The following is a 12,069-nucleotide window of genomic DNA, read 5'->3' as shown; positions in this document are numbered from 1 at the left end:
AGGATTCCACATTGGTTACGATGGGAGGTAAAAGGCTCTGGGACTCCAGTAAAAAACTCAAGAGCTTGGTGGGGAATCTGCTTTCCAAAGTTGAGGGGGCACTGCTGTTGAACGAGTCTCCTGAATGAGGTTGGTCTTACTCTCTGAATGGTGAAGAGCTTGGGTCCCACCAGGCCATCAGTACAGTGTGCAGTCCAGACACCATGGTTCTCTTTCCTCAGACACTGGGCAGCACCTACTTCTTCCCTGGAAACGTCCCCAGGAAATCGGTCTAATGGAGCTGTTTCTAGGGGGTGGGGAAAGTGATCATTTTCATTTGGGGTGTTAGACAAGCTCTTAGGGGCATCACCTATTCCCAACATCCATCTTAGATCCTGGCTGGAACCCGTGATGATGTAGCAGAGGTAGGCTGACATTAACCCAGGCCTTTCACGAGCAATTCATCTGCCACCCTCAGGAGATCAGTTTCCACCCTCAGAAGAGCAAGGAGAAGCTGGAAGTATGGCAGGTAAGAGAGCTAGCTGCCCCTCCACCCCTCACTGTTCTTCCTCACACGGGTAGAAGGCAGGGAGGAAGTCCAGCCCAGGGTTCTTTGAGAAAGCACCATCTCCGCTCCTTCAGTGTGGACTTTGCTCGGCTTTACTGAGCCTCCACACAAACTGACCTTCTGCTTTCTGAAGCGTGGCCCTTTCCTATGCTCCTTTCCCTGGTTTATCTCTACTGACATACCCAGAGTGTTCCAAGGGGCACACAACCAGAGAGGAACTACCAGATTCCCACTAGAAAGCTTAAAGGCATCCTTTGCAGACAACGGGTGGGAGGGAAAAGTCTGCCTCGACAGCTAGAGGAATGGGGGACCTGGTTACCTGACTGGGTGGGAGGAAGAACAAGATGGACTCCTCCTCCCCTCTCCAGGAAAGCCCCCTAAGAAGTCCTCCATCCCTGGGGTGAGCATCCGGCAGCTGGTGGATGAGATCCCCGAGGGCTGCAGCACACCAGATTTCAAGCAGAAACCTGTCACCTTGGCTCTCCCAGAGGGTGAGATTGTAGTGGATATTGCCGAGGGTGTCATGGTCCCTGCTCTCCCACTCTCCAGAAAGCACAAGGAAGAAGGCTTGGCCACCTAACCTTTCTATCCCTCCTACGTCCATTATCTGTGCCTCCATCCTTCCTATATTCAGTGGTGTATGTTTTCCTGCATCCCTAGGAGGGACAGAAGCCCGAGGAGACTATGGGGGAAAGGGAGCAAGGAAAGTTCACACTATGTAGGGGAACAAGGGCTGGCTGATACTAGCTGGGGAGCAGGCCCCCAGGTTCTTTTCTCTCCTTTTCCTGCCTCAAAGTCATCTACAGGAAGAGGCTATGTAAAAACCTCTTCTCCCAGGGCAGAGAGGGCGACTGTCAGTAAAGTCCCTGCTATGCAATCCTGAGGACCTGAGCTTGGGTTCCTAGGACCTACATAAAAAGCTGGACACTGAGCCGGGCAGTGGTGGCACACGCCTTTAATCCCAGTACTTGGGAGACAGATCTCTGTGAGTTCGAGGCCAGCCTGGTCTACAGAGTGAGTTCCAGGACAGCCAGGCCTGTTACACAGAGAAACCCTGTCTGGACGCTGGGTTGCACACAACTGTGCCTGTGGTCCCCATATTGGAAAGGAAAAGTGAGCAGGATTCCAGGGCCTTGTTGGACAGTCAGTCTGGCCAACTGATAAGTTTAAGGTCTTCAGACCCTGTCCCAAAAAATTAGATGGAAGGGCTGGAGAGATGGCTCAGCAGTTAAGACTACTGGCTGCTCTTCTAAAGGACCAAGGTTTGATTCTCAGGACCTACATGGCAGCTGATATCTGTAAGATCTGTTCCAGAGGATCCAATGCCCTCTCCTGGTCTCTGAGGGCATCACACACACATGGTGCACAGACATACATGAAGGCAGAACACCCGCACACATAAAAGTGAAGGAAAAATGCTGAAAAAAAAGTGGAATATGAGCAAGGAAGACACCTTGGCTTCTGGTCTCTAGACACACATACACATATGTATATACACATGACTGTGAATGCATGTGTGAACACACACACTCACACATACACTCACCACACACACACGCGCGCACATCACACACACACACACACACACACACACACACACACACACACACACACACACACCTTTTCTTCCAACCTAAAGAGTCACATGTCTAGTGGTCCACAGGCTAGGCTCAGGAGTGCCATTTTAAAAGGCCACACACACAGTAGCACCCAGGGAAGTGGTGTTCCTTCCCTGGCCATAAATCCTTGCCGTAAATTTTAGTTAACGTTCTGGTATAAGAAAAATAATGGTATGGTATTTTACTTTTCTAAATCTGAAACAAAGTCAAGAGACACAAGAGAGGGCCCTGGGACCTTCAGATTCTTCTGCTGAGATGTCCCTAGCAGGAGGCAGCCGGGCTTTGTGAGAGTGAAGTAGCTCCCACACCATCTGGCCCTGCATGGAACTGCAGGTCTCTTCTGAAGCTGGAGTCCTACATCTCAGGACCAGCTCCACTGAGTACCAAACCTTGCCAAGTTTGCCTTGCCCATCCTCTTAGCAACCTAACCCACAAATTCACACACACTTCCTTGGTTTGGGAGACTTCTTAGCCTCCTGATGCACCCACTCTCAAAGGAATCTGCCTCCCACTCCAGCCTTGCTTACTTCCCTCACCACAGACCACACAGCCACATCCTTCTCTTAGGGACACCAGGCCTCTGCATGGCCAGTAATGCTTCTGGATACCTGGAAACTGTTTCTACCTGACATCATGAGTCCTGAGTCAAGGGGATCAAAGTTGGGTACTTCTGAATCAAAGTCGGATTCAGAATAGGGAGCTGGGATGCCTGCAACAGGGAGGATGTTTAAATCTAAACAACACCTATTCCCACTCTACCCCCAAGCTGCTTCCTCCTGCCACAGGAAAGAATGCCATTTTTCGGGCGGTGGTCTGTGGGGAACCCAGGCCTGAAGTGCACTGGCAAAGCACCAAAGGGGACCTCCGCAACTCCAGCAAGTACAGGATCTCCTCTGCCCCTGGCGGCGAGGAACACGTGCTGCAGGTGAGCGCTGCAGCCATTCCCACCCAGGGTTCATAGATCACTTCTTAGTACTTTGAATTCTTTTTTTCTTTAAAAGTTTCTTTTTATTTATATAGCAGCCTCAATTCCCCCTCCTTCCCCTTCGACCACCCCACCTCCTCCCATCCTCTCCTCAGAGGGGGTAAGACCTCCCTTGGGAGAGTCAAGAAAGTCTGGCATACCAAGTTGAGGCAGAACCAAGCACCTCCCCCTTGTATCAAAAATGCACAAGATATCCTACCATAGGGAATGGGCTCCAAAAATACAGTTCATGAATTCAGGATAAGTCCTGTCCCACTGCCAAGCACCCCTCCCCCAACCCTCAACAGATCAAGCACATAACTGTCACCGACATTCAGAGGGCCTAGTTTGGTCCCAGGCAGGTTCCCCAGTTGCCAGTCCAGAGTCTGTGAGCTCCCACGGTCCCTTAAGTTCTTAAGAGCGTCCAGTCCCCAGGGGAGGAAGAGATCATTCCTCAGTTGGGTCTATTCGACTTTGACCCATGCTTCAAGGTCTCCCGAGTCAGGAGATGCCCTGGTAGGTTTACTGAAACCTCTGCTAGCACACCTGAACCACACCTGGGTCACAGTTGCAGGCTCCTTACCTTGACTTTGGAAAGCTAGCTTCTTGCCTCTTTTTGCCTCTATTTCCTCACCTATGGAACAGCAGAATCACAGTCCATAGTCTAAGGAGTTGTAAAAATGAAAAGTTCATATAAAGGGGTTAGCCAGTGTCCCACCTTAAACCGAGCACAGTCCTGATATCAGCACAGTTCCACTCACAGCTTTTGATCCTATGTTGCTGGAAAAGCAATGTGCATCGAGCAGAAACGACACACTGAGTTTTTAATTTTTCAGTTAGATCTTTTCATGGGTTAGAAATACACAGGTGCGAGCCACCCACTCTGAGCAACGACAGCAACCTGCAGCCTCCATCAGTCAGAGAATAACTGTATTCTATAGCATATTGCGTTCACCGAATTACATGAAGCATTTACCCCCCCCCCCCTTTTTTAAATGGTCTTAATCATCTTGCCCAACCACAGGCTCAGGGAAGCGCTAGTTCATGTTAAGGCTAGGGCGAAATTTGTAGGTTAGCTGTACTAAATGCATTTTCAACTGATATTATTTTCAGCTTACAGGAGGTATACTGGAATGTGTCCATCTTGTCACCAAACAAGCAGCATCTGCCCTCTCAATCAATTAGGGTTAATATTAGTGACATTGGAGACACTAACTGTGAAACACAAGTGTCAGGCCCTGGGCCAAACATTTATCACAGAGGACATGAGTTAATCATGACCATTCACTACTTTTTGAGCTACTATTATCCCCATCTCACAAGCTCAGAAATTAAAATTCATAGAGATCAGGGAACTTGCCCAAGGTCCCATAGCTAGTAATGCGGGACAGAGACAGTCTCCAGTGCCAGGTTCATCTGACACACAAAGCAAGCTCTTCCTGCGACTCATATTGCCTCCAATGGCAAGAACATCCTCTCTCTACCCTGATCCAGAATTTGTTCTGATGTCTGCATTTCCTGATGAAGACTGTGAGCTCCATGGGGAAAGAGTACATCTTCATACTTCATACTTCCAACACACAACCGTGTGTAGTGCACGGAGGAAGGGAGTGTTAGCCCTATTCCCTTGCCCTTGGCCTCTCCACAGATCAACAAGCTGACTGGAGAGGACTCAGATCTGTACCGCTGCAGAGCCGTGAATGCCTACGGAGAAGCCACGTGCTCAGTGAGGCTCACCGTCATCGAAGGTGGGCTTGTCCCTTGAGCCCATCAGCCTGCAGGGCATCAGCTTTCTCCAGAGAACGCTCACAGAGGACCCGCAGGGTGGCGGGAGGAGAGGGAGCACCCGGAGGCTGTGCTGCTATTTTCCCCACCGCTTGCTGGAGCCCTGGCTCCACCCAGCGGCACTCAGTTTGTAAATTCCTGAAAGGCACGCCTTCAGCCACACCCTGTGGGAGTTGCTCTGAACAGGGCCACACCCCAGGTGTTGGTTTCTAGTCCTGCGTCTTCTACTCGGTCATTTTCTTTTCCCTCCTGGGTCTCAGTTTTCCCACTCTACACCAGATATTTTGTATGGGTCTACATCAGAGGGAACAAACAGGCAGCCTGAAGACTAAGTCCTATCTCACAGATGATTTTTGTTTTGTTTGCATGCTGTTTGAAGACCCTTGCACTTTTTGGTTTGTAATAACTGGAAGGTTGATACCTCTTGAGGAAGCAAACCTAGGCTCTCAAGTAAGCTGACATATTCATCTTGCCTCTAAGTACCAGAACAACCCAAGAGAAGTCCAAGAAGTAAAGATATGGAATTGCTTCACAGAGTAAGAAATTCTGAGATTAAAGTCCAGGGCTCACTCTACCGCTCTGACTGTCCTAGGAGAGCAGACTCTTTTTGTCTCACTGCTCTGCATCCTTAGCAGGCTGACTGAGCACTGCAGATCCAAATTTAATCCACACTTGAATAGGAAGAGAGGGAAAGGGGTGGGGGCAAGGACGCTTGCCTCTCTCCTCAAGGAAGCGAAAGCTCCAGACTCAAAAACTAGGCACGTTGGTGTACATGTCATCGTCTAGAACTATGCCACATGGTAACTGTGATTTGCACGAGGAAAGCATGTTGAGTTTCCCCAGACCTTCCTTTGGAAGCAGGTGGCAAAGAAGAGGATTACAAATGGCCAAGGGATTAGTCAAAAAGCAGAGTCTGATGTGTTTGGCAGTTCGGGTCCCATCATCTGAACTGGCAACTCTCAGCTGCTCTTTGGATGCCCTTGAATTTGCTGTGGTTGCCAGTGGCAACTTCCTGTATCCCTGCCACTTCCCTGTAGACATGTGAGTTTCCGCCTTGTCCAATGATTCTCACAGTGAAGCTTTGATGTATCAAAGCTCATGGAAGGCCCTCACTCTCATCTCTCCCTTCTGCTGAGATGTTGTGTCTTAAAGGACAGAACAGGTGGGAGCCAGGGCTTTGGGACTTGGCTCATTTCCCAGAGAGACCATCCAAGTGTCTTGCTTCTCTCCCTGTCTGTGCACACCACCTCTCTCCTCTCCTCCTTGGATGGTCCAGTGGGTTTTCGGAAGAACCGAAAAAGGCAAATGGAACCTCAGGAGGGTACGTAGATTGGTCAAAACACGCCCCTGTGGCCTTTGCATGCTGCTCCCCATCTGGTATAACCACACACACCTTGTGGGCATTAACGATTTATGGAAAAATAAATCTCAGATCACCAGCCCTGGACCAGATAGCCTGCTTTGAACCCTACTTGGAACTCAAGACGTATTCCTTATTTTCTAGACCTCAAGCAAGAGCTGATAGACTTTCGGAAGATGCTGAAAAAGAGGTGGGTGTTGGGCTGCCTGGAGGATTTGGAAGCTCACAGGGTACTCACTTCAGCTCCTTCCATAAGCAAACTGGGTTCACCCTCCACTTCTGATAAAAGGAAGGAACCAGACTGCCACTAGTAGAAGGGGGGCCTGAAGAGCACAGATCTGGGCATTCTGGATCTGGCCACTTTAAAGCTTTGTACCCTTGAGTCAATATTCTTTTCCCTCAGCCCCCTTTGCAAATGGAAGGTACTGCATGAACAGTGATTAAAAAATATGAGCTAAAGCAGTAGAACAATTCAGTCCTAACCACACTGCCACCCAAAGACATCCTACTCAGAAATCAACACCACCGGTTGTTAGGAGCCCAGAGTCTCCTATAAGCTGAGCCACAGGGTAAGGCTTGCCTTATCCAATGTCTAGGTCCTTCCATAGTCTACCCCAGAGATTTCAGCCTCTGGGCCTGCTCTTCAAGTATACACAGGACAGCTTCCCTAGACCACCCAGATTGCCAGGGTCAGCTGGTCAATACCTGGGACTCCTCTAGCCTCTGACGCACCAGCCTTGATCCCCAGGACCCCATCTCCAGCCCCTGATAAAAAGACGGAGTCTGCGCAGGTGTGGCAGCTGCTCATGACTGCAGACCGTAAGGACTATGAGAAGATCTGTATGCAGTACGGCATCGTTGACTTCCGCGGCATGCTGCGCAAGCTGCAGGAGATGAAGAAGGAACAGGAAGACAGAATGGCACAGGTATTCTGACCCTGCTCCCACCTCCTGCCCAGAACACAAGGCCTGGAGGACCCTCACACACCAGGAGCTGGCTTTGGAAGCTCAGAATGGTAGACAATCATGTAGCCCCACTGAGAGGTTCTGCTAAAGATCCAGCCTTCTAAGCTAGATCTGGGTTTGATACCAGGGTCTGATACTTACTACACTCTGGACTTTAGAAAAGTTAGGGCTTTGTTATCTTTATTTACTCGTATGTATAACAGTGTTTATAGCAAAATCTACCTTGTAGGGTTGAGAGGATAAATGAGAGAATGTACTTATATCAATTAGCCTCGAGCCTAACACATAGTAAGATTCTAACGAATGCCCCATCACTGCTGTCTTCATTATTATTATTGCCAGACATGGGGCCTTATTTCTTGAGGACTCTAATACTCTGATTCCAGTATCTTATAAACTACACAGGAAGTTCCTTCTTGCGTCTAACTTGACATAAGTCTGTTATTTCCTTCTGGGGTTGGAAAACAACTTATTTTCATTGTTCTGTACGTAGCATTTTGAAGGTGGCTTCTCCAGCCTCTCAACTAGGGTCTTAGCTTTTCTTTCAATCCTTCTTACCTGTATCAACCAGGGCCTAGCACATGGCTTTGCCTAGTGATGGCCCCATAAAGTCTATCAGCAGGTGGGCCAGATGGATGGACAACCAGAGCCTAGTACCTGGCTTTGTCTGGTGAGGGTCACCTAATGGCTATCAGCAGGTAGACCAGATGGATGGATACCCAGAGCCCTCTCCTGATTTCCTTCCTCGCCTGACTTTTTATCTTTGAATTTTCTTCCTTGAGGGTCTAAGTATCCTCACTTGAGAACCAAAAATTCCTGCTCTTCAGGGCCATTTTGTAGGCCAGGACTGAGACCAGACCTGCAGAGATTTGCAGTGCCCCATAGAGACTGCTTTGGAGCCCCCCTCATAGGTTTGTCTGCCCTCTAGTATGTCCACGCCATTGCCAACTTGAGACACATCAGGGTCACCAAGGAAGGGGTCGCCACGTTTGACCTGGAGCTGGATCTCAAGGACTTTGGGAGCAAGATTTACCTGTACAAGGTGAGGCTAGAGGACCTGATGGGGTTGTGAGTCCTGGGAGGGAAATGATGGATCCCATAAAACCATGTAGAAGACCAAGGGGTAAGCACTCACCCGTGAGGTTTCCGGTTGGAGTTAGGTCACACTTTGCGTTGGACAGTCTCCAGACACCTCTTACCTCTCCTTGAGCCAGACTTGTCACTCTATACAGTGTCTAATGCAGAGTGGGGTAAAGACAGAGAAGCCAGTACAGGTATGTAGGATTGGGGGATGCAACGCCTATGGTCCTTCTGCAGCCAAACTCACCCTGGATTCCTACTAGTCAGGATACTTTCCCTCCAGGGCTGAGCAGCTCTACCCCTCCAGAGCTTCCTAGTGCGGCTCTAGGTATAGCCTGGCTTTCTCATAAGTCAGGATACCTTTGCAGCTCCAGGGCTGTAACACTCACACTCGCTTAAACCTCAGACTACATATCTTTCCTGGGCTTCAGTCTCCTCATCCACAAAGTAAGGGATCAGAAGAGCTGTCTTATAGAATACCGCAATGCCCAAATGACACTGTGCACCCTTGTCTGGCCTGCGACCTCGCTTCTCCCACCTTTCTCTCTTCTTCCCTGATGCCCTGTTCCTGCTCCTTGGCCTTGTCCCTGTTCCTTCTCTGTAACCGCCCCCTGTGCCTAGCGTGCTCACCTCTGACATCCATGTGGTTAGTTTTCCTCATCCCCCTAAGTGCTTCTGCTGTGTTCCCAGCTCCTCCCTGGTGCTTCTGAGCCCCTTACCCTCTTAGCTTGCTTTGTTCTCTTAGTTCTGTTTTTCCGTATACAAACCACTTACTTATTTACGGTGCTTATAATTTGTCTTTCTCTCCCATGGGGTTTTAGCTCCCCAGGGCAGGAATCTTTGTTCTTTTTATTAGAATGTCTCAAGTACCTGAAATAGTGCCTGGTACACAGCAGGCGTCTGATAAGTGTTAGCTATTGCTAATTCTCAGCGAGTAGAAAAACTGTGTATGGCTAAGCAAGGATGAGCACATGTATAAATGACTATGTTTTGTGCAGCCATGAAGATATTTTCCAAACATTCCCCTCGGTGAATGAAAGAACTGGTCCCAGGTCATAGGGTCAGCTCTCCCGCTAACACACAGGGCTGTAAAGCAACCCAGCACAATCTGGACCAGCAATCTCAGATGTCTCCGCATCCACTCATGGAAAGAGGCCTGGACATTCTTAGAACATACATTTCCACCTACTTCATGACCCATGCCTCCACATCCAGGCTCTGCTCTGTGCCCCGATCCTGCAACCCACACATCTCTTATGGATCATGTTGTCTTTGACTCTGACCAGTAGAGAAAACTGTTGGCGGCTCGCCAGAGTGAGGCTAGGCTAGGAGGATCTTTGTACCCATGGAGGCCCTGAACCATCCTTTCTGACTTCAGGATGGTGAGATGATCCCCTATGGCTTCGATAACCAGACCAAGCACTGTCTGAGACGACTGGGAAAACGCTACCACTTCCAGATCCAGGACCTGCGGCCCGAGGATGCTGGCCTTTACCAGGTCATGGTGGAGGATGCTGTGGTCTTCTCCACAGAGCTAGAGGCCAGCAGTGAGTATTCTTTGCCACAGAAATTTGCACAGAGGAGAGGAGAAGGCCCATACTGGTGCTCTGGAGGGGGGTGGTACATGTGACGTGGCTGCCTTGCAAGGGCAACTAGGAGGAAGATGCACTCAGATGTGTCTGCTTTGGTACCCAGCGGGGCTCTACAGAATGGGTCAGGGGTACAGGCATACATGACATTTCCCACAGACCTTCTGTCACAGCCGAATTTTTTTCAAACCAGACCCAGGTCATGGCCTTTTGTGATAGCATCACCCCTTCTGATAAATGTCCTCCTTTCTCACAACTCCCGAGCAAGGATTTCCACCTGGGCTCGCCAGACTTGTGCAGCTCAGGTTGCTTCCATTCCTGCTTCCTGTGTTCCTTTTCCACCTGGGAGTGCCCCTCCTTGAACTCTGTCCTGTGCCCACGAGGACCTGTGTCTGCTTCATTTATAGAGCACACAACCAGGGGCCTCTTGGAAGGATAAGAGGAGGCCAGAGGAGGAAGCTTTGGGCAGGTCATAAAGAATAGAGCTGAACCAAGGATGGAGAACAAGAAAAGGGCATCCAGCAGGCCTGGGAGGTTGGGATGGGCTTCAAAAGCCCAGTAACAATGTGCCACGGGCAGAAGAACATGGGCGTGAAGTGTCCGACTCTTAGGATGGGACAAGTCATTTTTTTCATTTTTGGGCCTAGCTCATTCTAGGCAAATGCCAGTCCCTCAGCTCTTCATTCTATTTTGAGACAGGATCTCTCCAAAGCAGTCCAGGCTGGTCACAAACCCCCTATGTTGCAGATTGGCCTTGAACTGGGTAGTGCCCCTGCCACAGCCTCTCCAGTAGCTGGGATTGTCAATGAATAATAGTATATCAGTGAATAACCTAGATCGGCACATTCCATAAGCATCAGTCTCCTCGTTTGTAAGAAAGGAATTTAAGATCACCCAGTTATCATAATATGATTACAGTGCCATGTTTTATGTGTGTATGGGCATACTGATGCCTTCAGTAAGGATCTGGTGGCGGTTGCAGAAGCTGGGGTAAGGGAGTAACCCAGCCAAGGTGACAAACTGGTGTGAACTAGATTTCTTAATTCCTAGCCCTGGTGCTCAGACCTCCCTGTGTTGGGTTGCAAAGCTAATGCCCCCCCTCTTGTTTCCATGGCAGCCATTCCCCCGAGAGTGGTGGTCCCTTTGGCAGAGGCCCGCTGTGAGGAACAGGGTGATGCTGTCTTTGAATGCACACTCTCCAATCCGTGTCCCAATGCTGCCTGGCATTTCCAGCACCGAACACTGAGGCTCAGTGACAGATATGAAGTCTCTGTGTCCCCTGATGGGCTAACCCACCGGCTGGTTGTGAAGGGGGCCAGTTGCTCAGATATGGGCCTCTACTCGCTGAACACAGGACTCCACGCCTCCAGCGCCTGGCTGGTGGTTGAAGGTGAGTAGCCACACTTCTGAATTCCCTGGCCTTTGCTGGGGACCCAACAAGGTCTCAGACTGCGGACAGGAGATTTCCTCTGCTTTGTCATTTGCTTCTGCATGCTCCTCTCACTCAGAGAGAACGAGGAAAGCTCCTTTGATTAACTCTTGATCTAGAACAACACAGCCTCTTCATGCCCAACCAAACCCAGCTGTGTGTTTGCTATTAGATCTTTTAGGGTTACCCTGGGGCCTCAGATACAGGATGACCTCCAGGTCATGGGATAGTGCTTGTGACAGTGATCTAGTTGTGATGTGGATGAGAAGCTCCTGGACCAGGAGATACCCTAGTCCCCCTAAGCATTATCATCTGGGAGCAACGACCCCAGGAGACTGTGAATTGGTATAGGTGAGGGAGAGGGTAGGACGAGTGGGTCTTCAAAACTAGGGAATCTGGACTGCTCTTCAGTCTTGAAAGGGAGGGGGGAGGGGAATGGGGGAGGGAGAGAGGAGGGGGAGGAGGGAAATGGGAAACAGGTAGGAGGGATTTTTTTCAACAATAAAATAAATAAATAAATAGAAACAAAACAAAACAAACAAACAAACAAAAAACCCACAACAGCCCGAGAAGTTGACAGCTTGACATATGTGTCAAAACCACATGACCCATGTGGCAGCATGGGGTGGGCTGCAGATAACAGGCCTGGGGGAGGAGGTGGCAGGATGCTATCTACCAAACTGCTGGGGCAGCCTTGTCTTTTCCTCCCATGGGCAGCTTCTCCACTGGGG

General features: G+C 49.7%; 1 protein-coding gene across 1 annotated transcript in view; it reads left to right on the top strand.

Moving 5' to 3' along the window:
- Nucleotides 1-393: 393 nt before the first annotated feature.
- Igfn1 (immunoglobulin like and fibronectin type III domain containing 1) overlaps nt 394-12,069 on the top strand; it is a 29,359-nt gene continuing 17,683 nt past the window's right edge. Inside the window, 12 exon segments of the mRNA XM_075988078.1 lie at nt 394-426; nt 428-472; nt 475-508; nt 916-1,038; nt 2,952-3,091; nt 4,779-4,878; nt 6,192-6,236; nt 6,420-6,465; nt 7,024-7,201; nt 8,169-8,282; nt 9,699-9,867; nt 11,027-11,299. Coding sequence (XP_075844193.1) covers nt 394-426; nt 428-472; nt 475-508; nt 916-1,038; nt 2,952-3,091; nt 4,779-4,878; nt 6,192-6,236; nt 6,420-6,465; nt 7,024-7,201; nt 8,169-8,282; nt 9,699-9,867; nt 11,027-11,299 — 1,300 coding nt within the window.

The sequence above is a fragment of the Microtus pennsylvanicus genome, chromosome 10 (genome assembly GCF_037038515.1).
Source record: "Microtus pennsylvanicus isolate mMicPen1 chromosome 10, mMicPen1.hap1, whole genome shotgun sequence".
NCBI classification, from domain to species: domain Eukaryota; kingdom Metazoa; phylum Chordata; class Mammalia; order Rodentia; family Cricetidae; genus Microtus; species Microtus pennsylvanicus.
This window is presented reverse-complemented; position numbering and strand designations above follow the sequence as displayed.